Source organism: Trachypithecus francoisi, unplaced genomic scaffold (genome assembly GCF_009764315.1).
Source record: "Trachypithecus francoisi isolate TF-2019V2 unplaced genomic scaffold, Tfra_2.0 Lachesis_group4, whole genome shotgun sequence".
NCBI classification, from domain to species: domain Eukaryota; kingdom Metazoa; phylum Chordata; class Mammalia; order Primates; family Cercopithecidae; genus Trachypithecus; species Trachypithecus francoisi.
The window spans coordinates 75,623,347-75,642,716 of NW_022681469.1; the positions used below are offsets into that span (position 1 = coordinate 75,623,347).

At 36.4% G+C, this 19,370-nt stretch overlaps 1 protein-coding gene across 2 annotated transcripts in view; it reads right to left on the bottom strand.

The window, feature by feature from the left end:
- Positions 1–4,216: 4,216 nt before the first annotated feature.
- The window catches only part of PON2 (paraoxonase 2), a 28,845-nt gene continuing 13,691 nt past the window's right edge, over positions 4,217–19,370 (bottom strand). Inside the window, exons 3-9 of one of the 2 annotated variants that reach the window (XM_033195126.1) lie at positions 15,570–15,625; positions 11,626–11,791; positions 10,967–11,057; positions 9,258–9,458; positions 6,332–6,413; positions 5,471–5,599; positions 4,217–4,847 (exon numbers count right to left, since the gene is read on the bottom strand). In XM_033195126.1, the coding sequence (XP_033051017.1) occupies positions 4,689–4,847; positions 5,471–5,599; positions 6,332–6,413; positions 9,258–9,458; positions 10,967–11,057; positions 11,626–11,791; positions 15,570–15,625 (884 nt within the window). In that variant the 3' untranslated portion in view covers positions 4,217–4,688. Of the gene's footprint in view, positions 4,848–5,470; positions 5,600–6,331; positions 6,414–9,257; positions 9,459–10,966; positions 11,094–11,625; positions 11,792–15,569; positions 15,626–19,370 lie in introns of both variants that reach the window. The other variant, XM_033195125.1, reaches the window with a different exon arrangement.

Consider the following 19,370-nt stretch of genomic DNA (forward strand, 5'->3'; position numbering starts at 1 on the left):
AGGAGATTGTTTCTCAAAGTTCTTGTAATTGTATGGTTTTGAGAAATGTTTAGGTGGAGGGACTGGCAGTTGGTTGGATATGAGCAAAGGGGTGGTGAGGCAGAGGGAGAAATGAAGAAAGGTGTCTAGGCTTGGAGAATCTGTTAAAGAGGGCTGTTTTTATGGATATGGGGGCCAAGAAACAGAAGTAATATTAATAGAAAATCAGGGAGTTCATTTTTCAAAAACAATTTAGAGACATGGCCTCATTCTGCCACCCAGGCTTGAGTGCAGTGGTGTGATCATGGCTCACTGCAGCCTCTACTTCCCAGGCTAATGTGATCCTCCCACCTCAGCCTCTCATGTAGCTGGGACTACAGCAAGTGCCACCATATATCTTATATATAATGCCGTAGTAATATTTTTAAGTTTTTTTTTTTTTTTTTTACATGGAGATGGGGGTCTTGCTATGTGGCCTGGGCTGGTCATGAACTCCTGGGTTCAAGTGACCCTCCTGCCTCAGTCTCCCAAAATGCTGGGATTACAAGTGTGATCCACTGTGGCCAGCTTCAGAGAGTCCATTCAAAGTTATGGTTTCCATTTTATATTATAGGAGAAGTCTGGAGAGTTTTCTAAAGTGGAGTGACAAAAGTCATGTTTATCCTAATCATCATTTTCAGGCCTTGAATCAATTCATGTAATAAATGTATTTTTTACATTAGCCCTTTCTTAAGAAAGGTCTGAATAATGTCTTCTGCACTCAATACTACCTGTGATGGGAGAACCAGGTTCCATGATTTTAAAAGTTTGAAAATATCTGTATTGCTTTCTCTTCTAATGGAAAACATCCTTTCCTGGTGTTTTCAATCCCTATGAAGAACTGCATAATGGATGACTTAGTTATGAACTGGAAAAATAATTCCCTCCTTTACACATGAAGAACTCCTAGAAATTCATAGAACAAGGCCAACACCCTTGAAGGAAAAAAAAATTCACAAAAAAATAAATACAGATCTCCTTAAATATCTCAAAGTGTACCTAAACTCATAAAAAGAGAATGAAAATTAAAATACACTAGAAGAAAAGTGCTGAAAAGCAGGCGCAGAAAGCTAAGAGAGAATGCTACTGGGATTCTCCCACCCAGCTCCTTCTCCCACACCCAGAAATCCTTCCCTCACACCCAGAAATCCTTCCCTGGAAAGCAGCGTGAGTAATGAAAACTACAAGTAGTCACAGACAGGCAGAAGTGGCTGGTGTGGTGGTGGGTTACTTTTAAGCTGTTACTTTTTCATTGCTTTGCTGAGAAGAGTAGATACTCACTAGCCTAGGTTGGCTGTGACTCCAAGATAGGATTCAAACTGAGCAAATCAAAGTCCAGAGAAAATAATCAGCTTTATATGAGTTGCAATTAAGGATTAATCCATATGCAACATGAAAAAAATACTGTATTATAGCTTATATTTAATCTTTCTTACTCCTTGTGTTAAGTATTCATGTTCACATTTCATTGTTATAAAAGAGCTGAGGTTTTGTAAAAAGTAAAAAACAATTATTGTCACTAAACAGAATCTTGGAGTAAAAATAATGAACACATACTCACACCTGTAAGACCTATATTCACCTCATGGTGTCATATCCCAATCACAGTTTCACTTGTTTTCAATTGTTCAGCTCAGTATAAGATCAGAGAGAGGGCACCATAAGTAAGTGCACAATATACTAAGAGCTTGATAGAATTCCTCATGGTCCAGAGAAGTCAGAAATCAGAGATTCTTATTTTTTTTTATTTCTAAGATAAATAATACGTGTGCTTTTTAAAAATTTTTTTTTGTTTTTGTTTTTGAGACAGAGTTTCGCTCTTGTTGCCCAGACTGGAGTGCAGTGGTGCTATCTTGGCTCACCGCAACCTACCTCTGTCTCCCAGGTTCAACGGATTCTCCTGCCTCAGCCTCCCGAGTAGCTGGGATTACAGGCATGCACCACCACGCCCGGCTAATTTTTGTATTTTTAGTAGAGACAGGGTTTCTCCATGTTGGTCAGGCCAGTCTCAAACTCCTGACCTCAAGTGATCTGCCCACCTCAGCCTCCCAAAGTGCTGGGATTACAGGCGTGAGCCACCGTGGCTGGCCATACATGTGCTTATTAACTTACATATACTTTTGTCCAAATAAAAATTTTTAAATACCTGCATGCTTTATTCAAAATACACTGTGAGCACATGTCTATGCTAATATTCTGTAGTATCATTCGAAGTGGCTATATTATCTTATAGAGGTGCCCTGATTTTGCTTTTAAAAATAAATATCCTCTGCAGAACACACTGTCAAGAGAATGAGAAGACAAGCAACAGACTGGGAGAAAATATTTGCAAAAGACATACCTAACAAAAGATTATTATTCAAAATATTCAAAGCACTCTTAAAACTTAATAAGAAAACAACAACAACAAAAAAGATTTTAAAATGGGCCAATGGTACAAACAGGCACCTTATGAGAGAAGACATACAGATAGCAAACAAGCATAATAATGTTCAACATTATATGTCATCAGTGAATTGCAAATCAAAATGAGATACCACTTCATAATAGTATAATCTAAAACCCTGACAACACCAAATGCTGGCCAGGATGTGGAATAACAGGAACTCTCATTCACTGCTTGGTGCAAAGTGCAAAACACTGTAGTAACTTGGAATGGTTTGGCAGTTTCCTTCAAAATTAAACAACTTCTACCATATGATCCAGCAAATTGTACTCCCCAGTATTTTTTGAGGGGGTAGTGAAAGAGTACAGGTCTATAGAGTTGTTACCTGGGTATACTGCATGATGCTGAGGTTTGGGATATGGATGGTCCTGTCACCCGTGATGAACATAGTACCCAATAGTTTTTCAGTCCATAGCCTCATTCTCCCTCCTGTCTAGTGGTCCCCAGTGTCTGTTTTTCCCATCTTTGTCTATGTGCATTCTATGTTTAGCTCCCACTTAAAAGTGAGGACATGCAATATTTGGTTTTATGTTCTTGCATTAATTTGCTTAGGATGACCTCCAGCTGCATCCATGTTGCTGCAAAGGACATGGTTTTATTCTAAAATTTGTAATAAATGCAATAGAAACCAACTTTGTTTTATGCCTACTGTATTCCAGTACTTTTTATAAATGTAGCTTTTTAGATAATCATTGATATAATCTCATAAAATCTAAAACATTTATTTCTTCATTTGGATCCCTAGGTCTGCAATATTTAATCTTGCTATATTCATCTGTGACTTAGCATTTTCCCATGGATAATGTAAACAAAAAAGAAAATTATTTTAGCATGAAATAAATCCAATACAATATGTAACAAACTATGTAAATATATAAATAACAACACAGGCCAAATTTAAGAATACTACTGAAATTTACATTTAAAAGCCATTAAATGATTCATCTAAAGGCAGAACTCAAACTGATATCTACAAAACACGAAGAAACTGTGTACATTAGGAAAAAGTGAGTAACAAAATACTAGTTCGTTCTATGGCAGTAGTATCATGTAGTGGTTAGTGGTACGGGCTCTGACATCAGAAATAGACTGAACATCTGTGAAATGTTAACAGTGATATAGTATCAATACTTATGGCTGCAATTAGGATTAAATAAGATAACAAAGTAATACTTTCAGTGCATCGTTTGGCATATTGTAATTAACTGACAAATATTTTCATGATGATGATAGGGAAAAAGTATGAGAAATGAAGTACTTTGATAAATTACAATGGAAAGAAACACATGAAAGTCTCTCTCTAGGGCTTATGGTGATTTTATAGGAGGTACAGTGAGCAGAAAAACTCTCCTTCTGTGAGCTGGGCATACAGCCCTGATCCTAGCATTGCTGCTGCTTAACCACGTGGTCACGGACAACTGACTTCATCTCTCCTGACTTTAGTTCACAGTTCTGTTCAATGAGGAGGTGGCATGACCTTCCTGTCCAAACCCTTATTTCCTCTTTGTATCTAAAGTGGACTCCCATTAAGGAAGACAGCTGATGGAAGCCTCCTTAGGAACTGGGAATTTCAGTTGCAATATGTCATTGATTTTTGTTGTTGTTGTTATGTCAAATTAAGAGTCCATTCACTTTCAGCTTTCCACAAGAGAAATTAATATGGCCATGCCTGACTATCCAAACTCCATAAGGAAGCAGCTGCTTTCCCATTTCTCCTAGGCATATGCCTTGAGAATTAAACACAGACAAAACTGGGATTTTTAGTTAGTCTTTAATATAACTCCAACTTTTTAATGGTAAACAAAGATGTAAGTACAAAACATCAGAATACGTTATTATCAGTAGTTCTACACAGCCACAGTGGTCACAGTGCCAAAATTGAGGTCACTCACATTTTAAGGAAATATAATTCACTCTATTTCAGTGGAATCCATGTTCTGGCAGTTGGAATGCAAAGGTGAGGCTTATTTTGTGCAAAATGTATTCACTTTATTCGAAAGCAGCTTTCTTTTCTCTCCCTTGCTTGGCATTTTAAAGAACCTGTTCATTTTTCTTTTTTGTTAAAAGTGCTCTAAGAACTAAAAGGGCCGTTCCTTACTGGAATAAAATTAACTACACATGCCATACATTTCTGGGTCAATGTTGCTGGTTAAATTCCCTCAGAATTAGCAATTCATAGAAAATTAATTGTTAAGTTATTGCACTTTCATGCCAAAAGTACAATTTAGAGTTCACAATACAAGGCTCTGTGGTATAAAGTGCCTATGAGCAACTTCCCATCATACACTGAGGCTACAGAACTTCCTTGGAGAACAGAACCATTGTTGGCATAAACTGTAGTCACCGTAGGCTTCTCAGATAGAATGTTCTGGATGCGGAGAACCTATTCAGGGGATACAAAGTATTAATATAAGACCACCGTACATGCATGTCGCTCAATCACCAATAAGCCCTGTTTTCCACAATGACACACTGATTAAGGGGACATGCTGTTGAAAATAGCAGTTACCAATTTTTTAATGTTTAAATTAAAGTACTTTCTCCAGTCTTCAAAGAAAGTACCTTCTCAAACCATCTAGTTATTCCATGCCAACACAGGATTTAGTGTTATTATAGCAACTCAGCTTTAATAGAAATACTTTCATACTAATATGCCTACTTTTTCACACTACTTCAACATGAACAAATATCACATCATGTGGTGAGCTGACAATAAATCAGATATTTTAAAAATTGTCAGTATACCACCCAAGAAGGGCACATGTCTTTATAAAAATGCCTTTTGACTAGTTTCCACCATAATTTAATACATCAAAAGATTACCTTTCTTAAAGTATTTGAACAATGTAACATTGTCAATTATTGGCTTAAAGCAATTACAAAACCACGACGTAAGTTTATTATTGCTTTAAAATAACTAAACAAATCATCCCTGTGACAATTTATTGTATTATTAGTTCAAAAGGACTTGAATAATTAAGGTTGATAAACTAAAAATATAAAAACCTCTGATGAGGGAGGATTGTTCGGGTCATACACGAAGAGCTTCTGGCCATTAGGATGACAGCCTACCCAAATGTCCCCCGAGGAAGGATCAATAGATAAATTATCCACCAGTGTATCCAGCTCAAGTACCTTCCAAATGAGAAATTGTCAATATCTAAATGACATGAGAAACTTGATTAAATAATTTAGAGGTAACCTTCCTGCCGCTATACATGTGAGGAAATTACACATCGCCCTGCTTCCACCCTCTAACACCAATATTGCTTAAAAGGAACTTATTAAAAACTGGTTTTGAGTTGCTTCTTCCCTGAAATTAAGAAAGTTAGGGTGATAATCAGTCTCTCTAAAAATCTCTCTTAAAAACTGAACTCCTTTTCCCTTAAAAGATGCACAATGATCGGTTAGCTCAAGGAACTCTATCAAAGCAAGATAGGAAATTCTTACCCTAAAATATGTGTTGTTGAGTAGGAAGAAAATAATAATGGTGTGGAACCCAATTTCTACCTTCATTTATTATTGAAAGAACTGACATTGTGCATAAATCTTCATTTGAGAATGCATCTGTTAGAGTTTTCAATTGTGAAAATTCTTATTGGAATTCTTCCACTGCCATCAATACTTCACGGAATGGGCCCTAAATCTGATGCAAATATCACTCTCAACCTGCTGCTGCATGTAATCATGGTCAGTCCTTGTGATCCCTGGAAACAGGAGCTTTCTCTAGTTGTAGGGAGTATTTAAAAACCCAGAATAGCTACACTGACATCCATATTTTGTTCTACATGTGGTACTCGTATAGAAAAACCATGTCATTGCAAAGCACAACAGATTACTGTCTATAGGTAAAAATTAATATTTTACCTTCAATTGAGTTAAATTCATATTAGGGTGTTTTTCCAAAACATGAATTTCATGAGCCAATATGTCAGCAACATAGATATACCTTTGCAGAAAGGACACACTGGTTAGAGCTCCATGCCAATATAAAGCTTCATTAATACAGTATGAAAGAATAAGTCTTAATAACCTGCCAAAAAGTTAATCAATCATGTGCCCCCAAGGAATGCTTGATAAAGGTCAATTTTTATTTAAAAAGTAAGCTTTCAGAATCAATTCAGTGGTGCTACAACAATCTGAAATTATTAAACTGTTTTTCAAAAAGCTTCAAGGAAAAATAATATAGAACATCATTTTGAATATGAAGTCCATATTTGCCACTGAAATGACAATAAAACAAATGCTTGGCTTCACAAGAAAAGCTTTTACATTCCACAATATAATTTGACACTTCTAAATATCATGTATATATAGAAATATATGGTAAAGAACATCTTGTTAAAATGGTGATTATTCCTTAATATTCAATAAAATATTTACTAATACATAGAGAATTTTAAGAGTAAGAGATAGGTATCAATTCAGAATAATCTGTCTACATCAAAGGTGAGTGAATTAATGGACTATTTTGAGGTAATTTTATTCATTGAATTAACTGTTTCATAGCACCTGTTCTATTGAGCAATTATCATCTGTAAAAAGCCATGAACTCAAGTGTTGTAGCAGATATAAACATGAAGAAGACACAGCCTCTCTCCTAGAAAGTTTATAGTATGTTGGAACAATCTCACTGGTTTGTACACATTAAACACCTAATAAGCATGAGAAATAGTTCAGGTCTAGAAATAGCTAATTTCTGAGGACACAGAAAGGCTCACCAAGGAAGGGGCATCTGCAGTGGCTATGTAAGGAGAGATGAGATTTGAGGAGATGAGGACGGAGGAGGCACTTTCCAGGCAGAAGCAAGCACAAGAGCAGAATCACAGGAGCAACAAGATGAAGGAATGTTTAAAACAATGAGTTATTTGTCTAAAGCATAGAAAGCATGGAAACAGTAAAAAGGGAGGTTGGAGCTGGCCTATTAAAGTTCAACCCTTTACTCTGCCTTGATGTGAAAAGCAATTGGATTCCACTGAAATCTTAGAATAATAAAGTGGCAACAAATGGTCAGTTCTGTTCCACAATTCCTGAGCATTTGCTTTGTGCCTGGCACTGTGCTGGCATGAGGAGTCAAAGGTGAGGAAGACAGAGTTCCCCCTTTGGGGAGCCCTTCAAGGCTAATAGACATAGAAAGACAAAATTGGCAAGAGTGCAAAAAAATCCAAGTAGACAGAAAACAAATTGGAAGAAAGTCTCATATGCTAGTCAGAGAAGATAAGAACCTAAACTAGGCAGGTCTCACTCAAAGGGAAAGGAGTTTGGGGATAGAGGAAGGAGGCACAGGTAGAACCAACAGGACCTGCCTACAGGCTGGATAGGAATGGTGAAAGAGTAGTAAAAGCTGAATCTCCCTTTTCATTATTGTTATTTTTTTGTTAGATTGGGTGACTGGAAAGTTTGACTCTCATAATGGAAATATAAGAGTGAAAAACAGACTTGGCTGCAGAGGTTGGATCAGGTCAGTTAGAGACAATTTAAATTAAATGATTCCACATTCTTTTTCTATAGTCAACAAGAAAGGAGGAGAAACTGGATCACAAAAATAAGGGCATTTAGTTGTCAAGGAGTGCCAAATTTATTTTATGTTGTATTTGTAGTAGTTTAAATTTTTCAGTGTGCTGAGGCAGTAGACAAGAAAGCTAATAAAGAATTTAATATCTTCTCTTATAGGTTGTGGTTGCGCATATAAAAATAATGAGGTAATTTTGGAGGACAATTTGGCAATATCTATTAAAGTTAACATTTAAAAGAATCACACTGTTTGAGCAAATCGTTCTATTTCTAGGGGTCTGTTCTACAGAAAAGTAGCTCATAGAACCATTTAGCCAGTGTCTTCGGTGGGATTTGAATGCAGGCCTGCATGAGTCAAAAATCTGCAAGTTTAACCATTATGTTATAATACTCTCTTAGGGCTGGGTGCAGTGGTTTATGCCTGTAATCCCAGCACTTTGGGAGGCTGAGGTGGGCAGATCACCTGAGGTCGGAGGTTCGAGACTAGGAGACTAGCCTGACCAACATGGAGAAACCCCATCTCTACTAAAAATACAAAATTATCCAGGCATGGTGGTGCATGCCTGTAATCCCAGCTACTCAGGAGGCTGAGGGAGGAGGATCGCTTGAACCCAGGAGGTGGAGGTTGTGGTGAGCCAAGATCACGCCATTGCACTCTAGCCTGGGTGATGGAGTGAGACTCCATCTCTAAAAAAAGAAAACCCTCTCTTAGGGACTTTTTCTTTAAAAAAAAAATACCTGTTTAAACTTCCATGGTACATAAGAAGTATAAAATTTTTTTATGTAGAACTCCCCACCCCCATACACATACCCATCAATAGAGAATTGGTTAAATTAGTTTAAGATCATCCTTATAATGGAATAATATATAGCCAATAAAAGTAATAACACATTTATTTGAAAGGAAATGCCTGATACTTTAATATGTATGCATTAGTATGATCACACTTTAAAATGTATATTTATAAAATTAAATTTGACAATGATGTATTCCAAACTTTACATATTATATGTAAGTATACATATATTATTGTATTATATAGTATACTTACATATATGGTATTATATTTGCATATAAATAATGTGACTAAGTATATATTATATGTAAATATATATATAACATATACATAATTACATATATAGTGTATCTACATATTATATGTATAATATACCATAAATGTCAAGAAAACTATTTTCACATTGACAAAGAAAGCAAGGTAAAGAATTTGGCCAGCACCACAACTGAAGAAAAATGAGGATATTCTATAAGGGGCCATACTTATTATCAGGTGAAATATTGATTCCATTTGCTGAATCAAATCCTTCTGCTACCACTTTAACTTCATTGGGACTGTAGTAAACAACATTTGCCCAGTGTAAGTTCAAGTATGTTTCTAAATATTTTAAGAAAGGATCAGAGAAGTAGTGGTCATTTGTGGCATAGAAATGTGCCGGTCCAACAGCTGTGATGTCATTCACACTGAAAAAGAAAAATAGCATGTGAGAGGAAATAAAAGGCCTGTTAGTCTCCATATTAAATATTAAGTACTCATATGATTTACACAACATGTGCTTTAAATTTTTGGTAAGAGGAAAAGATGAGCTGAAATCACATGAATATATTCATATACAATATACTATAATATTGTCGCCAGAGAACAATTTTGTATGGTACCAGGTAATCTGAACACAGGTCATTTAGCAATTATGGCAGGATTACTATAAAAGAAGAGGGAACTTAGTGCCATTAAGGCATGTTTTTTGACAGCAAGAAATGTAGAGTTTACCAATTACACGTAAGGACAGAGATGTCCACAGTACAGAGCTGGAGACAGCCTGATTGGCTGGTGAGCTGGTTAGGCAGTCAGTAACATTTACCTAGCTTCCATTCACTTAGTTCCTGGATTTTTCTAATTTCCTTTGCTTAGTTATTAGTCAAACTAAGGTTGACTGTTCAATTTCTACCTGCCTCACAAAACTGACATGCCGAGAATGAATAGGCACTCAATAAACACCTGCAGAGAGATGGATGATGAAATTGCCATAGTACAATGCTTCAGGTGAGAGATTTATATGCTAAAAACAATTTCATTTTTAAGACCAGTTAGGTGAGAGTTTTATTAAATTTAAATTCCAATTATTCTATGCAAAAATTTCTGAAAGAGCTGCTTTATTCTTTGCTAAATGAAAAATACAGAGCTATGGGGAAAGTAAGTCTCCTTTTTCTGAAAGAGCACCATAATGCTTGGATGGTATTTATGCTCCTATTTTTTTTTTATCAAGTGCATTTTGGGAAGGAATGATTGGAAGTTATATGCTTATGCCCTAGATAGGCATAGATAGGCCCTAGATAGGCCTATCGAGTTTAAAGTAAAAGAAGCCGTAGGCTAATACACACTGAACTGGGAGTAGGGGTACACATGATTCTCTTTTAGCCACATTTTCAACCAGCTTTATGTTCTTGAAGTGTAATGACCCACTCTCAACTTGAGTGGCTCTAATTCTATGGGATTACTAGCATGCAACCACCACTAACCCTATGAAAGCAATTGGTATAAAGTCCCATGCAAAGCATACAAACCCAATAAAAAAGAGGCCACTCTTCCTTGGCAAGACACTCATCTGCTTGATAAGTCATCTAAGATGGAGGGTGACAGCAGGGAAAAATGTTAGGGTTTGCCTTCTACCCTCAAGATGGGCCTGAAGAGTATCACCCTGTAGCAGGCACTTCATCATTTCTCAAAGGAGTCCGCATAGAACAGTGAATAGTATAATGAGTGACATCAACTTTCATATGCCGTGCTCGCCCTGGTTTATAAGGAAACTATATACACACACATATATAAATAAAGAAATATAAGCTCTTTAGCTCTTACATATTAGCTAATATATACACTGGCACTTATAAAAGATGACAGGACAACCCACCATGGGGACTGTTTGAAAACGCTGGGGATAAATTAGAGAAGGAACAAAATGAGAAAGTACCTTGGAAGAAGCTCATGTTTGACTGTTTTCAGATGCAACAGAGAATTTTCTGCTTCTTCAAATTTAAAAATTTCCACTGTATTCTTGAATTCTGGGTGGTTTACAACAAAGAGATAAACTGTGTCATCTAAAGAATTGAAAGAACAGAGTTAATTTACAAGACATAACCACGGGACCTCTGGGCAGACACTGACATTTAAATACCACAGGCAAGGAAAGGTTGAATGTATAAGCTGTTGGACGACCTAACAGATCATTCTCTGTCTTTCCTATTGCTGTTTGTCTGGTGTTATTTCCGATCATTGGTTCCCTGACCTTTAAGGAAGTGTTTCCTACTCCATATACAGAATTCATGCATAATCTGTTTCTAGTTTAATTCAAAAATACAGTTCTTTTTTAAATGCAATGATCATAGATATATGAAAAGATGATGACATATAAACATTCTTTCAGATGTTACCTGTTAGAAATTTCAAAAGGTAGCATAACTTACTGCCAGCTGAAGAGGCAAATGAACAACTTCTTTGCAATGAAGAATACAGAAATCATTCATGAGTTAATTGTTCTTCTCTTCCTATAAATATGATTCAAATCTATTTTTCACAGTCATTTGTGAACTATCACACATTACTGAACATTGGTAGCTCACTGGCTCTTACCATTGTCTATGAAAGTGCTGATGCCATGTGGATTGAATGAGGCCAAATCAAACCCACGGCTGATTCTTAATTCCCGTGCCCTCGGTTTTTCTTCTTTTAGATCCATCATTAGTATTCCTCCAAGCTTATCTGGTGCAAAGCTGTGGAGTCCTGGGAATTTTAGACCCTTTCCAAAATAGTGAAAAATATTAAATACAAAAGCTTAAGTAATTTTATGGACTAACATGGGAACTGTACATGAAGGATAAACAGAGATTGTGGTTAAAGTAGTGGCATAAAGCCACAAAAACTCAAAAAACAGAGAAAGGATAATAGAAAAAATAATAATGGGGAGGTGGAACACTGAAAGCCTGAAAATAACTGATTTTGTTTAGTTGATACAGAAAATCAGGGATTTATTCTCTTCATAGGGTAATCAGAAGGTTGGTGGACTAGGTGATTCCAGGGAGAGCTGAGGGCGGAGAAAAGTGATATCTACATACTGACTGTGGAAAGTTTGTTCACTGCTAGATCCCAGTGCCTGGAACAGTGCCTGGCATACAGCCCATCCTTCTCCCACTCATTCAAAATGTCACCTTGATCGTGTGCTGGATCTCTGACATTTACATATTGGTCTGTTTAGGGACTCTCTGTTTTGTTCTTTTAATGTCTCGTGTCTATTCCTGTGCCAATATAACACTTTTTAAATTACTACAGCTTTAGGTCAGGCCTGGTGGCTCATGCCTATAATCCTAGCACTTTGGGAGGCTGACGTGGGAGGACTGCTTGAGGCCAGGAGTTAGAGATCAGCCTGGGCAACATAGCAAGACCCTGTCTCTACAAAAAAAAAAAAAAAAAATTAGCTGAGTGTTGTGGTGAGCACTTGTAATCCTAGCTACTCAGGAGGCTGAGGTAGAAGGACCTCTTGAGCACTGGATTTTAGGAGTTCAGGCTGCAGTGAGCTATGATTGCACTACTGCACACCAGCCTGGGCAACTGAGCCAGTCCCTACTGTCTCTAATGACAGTTTTGTCTTTTTTCTTTTCTATCTCACATTTCTTTTTCTTGTTTTACTGAATTAGTAAGAACTCTAGTAGATTACTGATGGTTATGGTATTGTTGGGTATTTTCTTCCTGTTCTGAACATTAATGCAAATGCAGCTAATGCTTCACCATCAAGAATGATGTTTGCTGTAGTTTTGTGGGAATTTTCCTTCTCTTTCTAGTTTGCTTGGAACTTTAGGAATGAGTATTGAATTTTATTAAATGCTTTTTTGGTATTCACTGAGATGATCTAGGTCTTTTCTCTTTTAAATCAGTTAATAAATTACCTATCAGTCTATCTAAAATGGTGATTCATCATTACATTCGTAAGGTAAAGCCTTCTTGCTGATGTTAAATTTTACGTGAAGGCACTACCTTATTCAGTTTACTAATACGATGCAGTCATATTTACACAAAATTAGGGGCACAATAAAAAAGTCTCACTTTCTGTATAAAATTGGACATAAGAGGAAATCTCTCCAATTAAAAAAGATTATCTACAATTGTATACTTTCATGGAGGGCAGGCCTGGTAAGTAGAACAAACTGGAATTATGCTATTGTTACATGGCAGTGCCACTTCAGTTCTTAATAATCTCTATTCTTTATGAATGTCCCCAAAACAAGAGCATGATTTACATGCAAAGGAAGCACTATCAGATGGTGATAACTAGTCATGGTTATGTTAGCAGTCCTTATTAAGTATTTTTTCTCTTTTTAAAAATTTATTTTTAATTGTGATAAAATACATATTCATCACTTTCATCATTTTTAAGTGTACAGTTCAGTGGTGTTAAGTACACTCACATTGTTTACATTTTTTATATCTTATTCTATGTCATCCAATTCTTCATGAAGTATGACATTAGTTTGAGGTGACCCTCAACCCATAACTGTAAAATACGTTGGGTTAGATGAGCTAAAATGCTAGGAAGAAGAAGGAACAACCTCCACAATGTAGGACCTCTTCACTTAGAAGAGAGTACACTCCGGGTTTTATTTAGAGACAATGCCAAGTAAATGAAAAACAGCAGCAAACTGGGAATATTTCTAAATTTTAAAAAAAGTGAAATAACCAAAGGAGGATAACAGAAAAAAAGCAGAAAAATTCTACTGAAGTGGCTATAAGATCTTTGTAACTATAATATGTCCCCAAGCTAAAATGGCTGTAGATTTATGTGCTTGGAGACCTCATCCCTCCTACTTCAGATTTATTACTATGGGGGCCAGAGAGAAATCTTGAAATAGGTGAATTCTAGATTATAAAACTCTCCAAGAACACATCCTTGCAAAACAACAACAAAAAACACAAATAAACTAACAAATTAAAAAATCAATGCAACTGCCTTCTACTTTATTCAGAATTTTTGCATCTTTACTTACGAATATTTGGGACCAGTGGTCCCAGCGTTTTTTCCTAAGCCTATATACACATGTGCAAGCATGTGCTCCTAAACAAACCCAGAGTCTTACTATAAATATCACTTTATTCATTCTGTGTGGGCAATTAAATAAAACCTTCCTTTTAAAACCTTATTTTTAAAATTAAATATATATACAGGTGTTTCTGCTAAAGCCCATAGTATTTCTTTATTCCCTCAGTGGTAATAACCAGCTGCTCACAGTCTTTCATATAAAAACCATCAGGAACCTGAAGAGTGTTCTAATTCTCATTCTACTCCAAGCTGAGTTCTCTCACCTTTCTCATAAGTCTAACAACTATTTTATTAGTGTGGTGACTCCCTTCTAAGTATCTCCCAGTTTTTCACATCCCTCTTGAGTCTCAGAGCCTGAAAATAATAGATGTTGAGAGGAAGTAGAATAATTACAGTCAGGCTTCAGAGTTGGTTACTTCTTCCTCCAGAAAAACTGGACCTGTGAAGATGCCAAGAACTCCTATGTCTGCCCAAGTCGGGGAGGTAGGTGGTCAGAACCTCCTCATCTGTCCCCTTATCTGGATTCCCAATTAGAATGGATATTGTTACAAGCTAGTTTCAACAATATTCACAGCAATATTCACAAGCCAATTGTTTTTAAAGTCTTTCTATTGTATACCCAGAAAGGATACTGTTTTTCAGCTTATAAGAATCAAGGCAAAGTGAAGGGTGTAAATAAACTCAGTGACTTTCCACTTATGATTGACTATTCAGGGGAAAAAAGAAAGAAAGCAAAACGGCAAGGTTGGTATAATATTTGAAAATAAATAATAATGGCAAGAATATTTGCTTCAAGTTGAATATGTAATAGAAAGATGAGTAGATGTTGTATTTAAAATAGTATAATGCTAGTATTGAGTATCCACAGTAAGACCTCAAATATCCCTTTTAATAATGCACATTTAAAACACAGATTGCGCTGGGCATGGTGGCTCACTCCTGTAATGCCAGCACTTTGGGAGGCTGAGGCGGGTGGATCACCTGAGGTCAGGTGTTGGAGACCAGCCTGGCCAACATGGCAAAACCCCATCTCTACTAAAAATACAAAAATTAGCCGGGCATGGTGGCAGGTGCCTGTAATCCCAGCTACTCGGGAGGCTAAGGCAAGAGAATTGCTTGAACCCGGGAGGCAGAGGTTGCATTGAGCTGAGATCGTGCCACTGCACTCCAGCCTGGGCAATCAGAACAAGACTGTCTCAGAAAATAAAAAAATTTAAAAAAGGAAAACAAAACAAAACACAGATTGCATTGGAATATTTTAGTGCAATGCAGTGGGGAAATAAAGAACACTATCTCAATGGGTAAAGAATCTTCATCTCTACATTTAGAAAAGCTGGAGGAAGTTTTCCAAGATCCTGTTTGACCTCTCTTTTATTCAGAATGCATCTTGGAAAATGAATTTTAAAAGCAAGTTACTGTACTGCAGCCCTCATCAAATACCCTTGTATCTCCTCTGCCGAATTTGGGGAAGGAAGAAGACACTCACCGCACTAAAGAAAGCCAGACCATTGGGAAGTATGTCAATATCTTCAGAGCCAGCTTCTGTAAGTTTAAGGAACAGATAAATGTCATGTTCAAGTTCTGTTATTTGTTACATAGAGCATAACCGGGACTTTGTTTACTTTATCAGAGTGACTGTATCTTTAGGGATGGTTCTGATGTTTTTTCCAAGGAACCATTCTTTTTAATAAATGTCAGTTTAAACCCCTTCCTGAAGTGAACTTCTGACTTTAAATGTTAGATATTTTATGTTTACTCAAATCAAAGTCAAGTTATCACCACATTTCCAGCTATAATACAGAAAAAGTTGACATCTGTACACTCTTACGATAAACATCCAGATGTCCGTATAAAAGTAATTGACATCAGGGGAATATTACTTTCTGAAGGAAGGGCTCATAGGCATTTAACCATGCAAATATCCTTGTCCTCTTCTTTGCTCATTCAATCTGAAGCAAACAGACATCTTTCTCATTAACAGAGGTAAAACACCTGGGATTATATATTCCTTCTTTTAAAAACAGTGCCAACTTGTTCTCATAAGCAAAGAAAGCTTTTCTATTTAATCTTTAAATTTAGGCTTTACAGAAAAAACTAGCAGAAGAAAATTAATGAAAAATACCATGCACCTAAGCCAGTTGAAGCTTCTCACTACTGTCTCTGAGGCAGGCTACAATTACTATTGATTGTTTATTGATTGTCTGCAGTACACTCCATACAGCACAGCAAATAATTAGACATAAGACTTTCTCATCAGTCTCACTGTATAAATTCTACAGACAGATAATAGACCCAAACACAAGAAAAGAAGAATAAAAATGGCCTAGATTAAGCCAAACCATGACACATTCTTTGAGTCTACAAAATCCAATCGTCCTCTTTCAGACTTCTCCATAGGATTTCTTCAAGATTATTTCTAGGTTGTCAAAACCAAACAGCATCTATCTATCCAGCCATTTTGGCCTTGCTTCGTGAGTTTGCATTTAGCCAGTTGCCTCCAGTGTTGCTTGCTCCATCGTAGTGCAGAAAAGCAAAACAAAATAAAAATGCCAGGAACTTCACATTGTAAAGATGACCCATCTGCCTGCTCCTCACAAAGAAGATACATAGAAATAAGCTTAAGTATGGCATAGTGAAGGGGTTCTCAATCTGGGGTCTGTGGATCCCTTTTGGGCTTCAAAGTATCTGTGAACCCTCTGAAATTCTATGCAATGCAAAATGTCTCATGTATGCACACATGAGAATGTTTCTGTTAAAAGGGTCCCTGATTTTCATCAGATTCAAAAGAGAGCCTGTGATTCCCCCAAAAAGGTTCAGAACAACTAGACTCTAGTTCCACAGTGGTTGTCCACTGATAATAAGAATCAGGGGAACACTACACTACATACACATGTATACACAGCACATACACATGTACACACACACATACACGCACACACACACACGCACACACACAGAGAATTCTAGTCCAGGTTTTGCTTTTCAGTCCTATTTAGTAGAAGCTCAATTAATTAAAATTTGTTTTTCCTGAAAATTACTTTAAAAAATTTAATTTCCATGTATACAATGCTTACACACATGGAAAAAGAAAGGATATATAGAAAAAATTAACAATGCTTCTTTGGGTGATAGGATTATGAATTATTTTTATTTTTCTTGATCCTTTGTTTAAAGTTTTCTACAAAATCTTATATTTTTTAATAATTAAGGAAAGAGAAATCTTTTCTTAAAAAAAATACATTTATTTCAACCATATTGTAACTTCTGTTTAACTCCATTGCCTAATTCCAATGGAAAAAAATGTCTATCTGTAGCCTTCTTTGGAATATTTTCCAGATCTACTCCCCTGTCATCATTTCTATAGCTACTACTGCAGGAAGGTTTTATCACTGCATATTCCCTCTTTGGTGTGATTATGTCAAGAGCAGTCAATGCTAGAGAAATTTTTGCTCCTCTAATTTAATGATAATAACTATCATACATTAGGTACACCAAGTACCAGGCTCCTTGTAAATACCCTGCATACAATATCTCATATGATTTCATAATACTAAGAGCCAGTATGATTATCTTTTGTTTTAGAGTGAGACTACGGAGGCTTTGGAAAAGTTAAGCAATTGCTCAAGGTCACAAACTGGGAAGCTGGAACTCAAAGTCTTTGGTCTGACTTAAAAGCAAACAAAACATTCAAGCTAGAATTTACTGAATTTCCTGTCAGAAACATCCCCTGATTCCTCTGTAAAGCCACTTCACTTGTAAATTCAATTGTGTCAATTCCATATGTTGTCTTTTTCCCCTCAAGTTTTGCTTCCATGCCTCTCACCAACATCTCTACCAATGAATATCCTGCACTTTTCTTTAAAACCTCTTTCAAAACCTTTTCTTTCTTTTTCGTATTTCAACTTATTTTATTTCAAAACACACTTAATAAATCTTTACTTTTTTTATTCTAGTGATATACATTAATTTCAATATTGCATTCCAGTTGATATTTATGTAAATATGTAAAAACTTAACAATGTGTACTGATTCGGCACTGTTTGTCACTCTTACTGGGTGCTTGACTCTCTCCCTCCCCTTCATCCGTTCTCTCTCTTAAACTTTTTATTATGGGAAATAGACACAAATAGAGAGAATGGTGTAGTGAACTCTTATATACCCAGTACCCACCTTCAACAGTTATCAGCTCGTGGCCAGTCTTGTTTCCCTTGCAGTCTTACCACTTATCCTCATCCTGTGTTATTTTAAAGCAAATCCCAGGCATTGTATTATCCCTAAATATATTTATACAAACCACAATATCATTATTACACCTAAAAATTCACAATAATTCCTCAATGTCATCAAATATCTAGTTAGTATTCAAATAGCCAATCATTTTTAAAAGGTGTAGCTTTAAAAAATTTACAGTTTGTTTAATTCAGAGTCCAGGTAAGGTCCCACACATTTCAATTGATGGATGTGTCTCTTATTTCTTTTAATCTATCCCATGTCAGTCCGTTATTGCCTGTGGGTGGAGGACTTAGCTCCCTGGGTGCACTGAGAGCTTTTGGTAGCCAACACTCAGGGAAGCTGGGGGGATGTGGGGAGGGTATCCACTGCATCCACTGCTCAGGGGAATTAGGGGGAGAAATTCCAGGCACAAAGAACAGCATGAGCAAAAACCCACAAATGGCACAGAGCAGCACGCCAAACCCTTTCTTTAGAAAGTCTTCTAGCTTATCACATTTAATTTCAGTATCTTATTACTTTAGCAATTATCTGTGTCAGAGATGACCAAGTGGTCACCAGCATCCATGTTCCCCTTCTTCCTTTTTAGCAATAGGCATGTAGCAACATAGCTATAGATAACATATCCCACCCTTTCTGGCTGACAGTTGTGGCCATATGTCTAAGTTCTGGTCAATAGGATGTGAGAATACAATATATATGCAACTACTGGGTAGAAAAAAAAATCTATATAAATTTTATTTCTACCCCTTCCTGCTGGGAAATGGCAACAAGCAGAGTTCTAGTCTTAGACGAAGATAGCAGTGTTGCTTCATCAGCATTTGCCCCTGAATGACCACATGGAACACAGTCACCCAACTACCCTAGGCCATTCGCTTACCTTAAGACTGACGGGAGAAAAATAAAAATAAACTTATCTATTTTCTAAGCGACTATAATTTTATAACAGTAACTCATCCTTTACTATACCCAATAGAGTATCCCATATGTAATGTAATATATTATTTTCTACTTTTCTGGTTCACTCATCAAGTATATATATTAATCACCCTGGGAA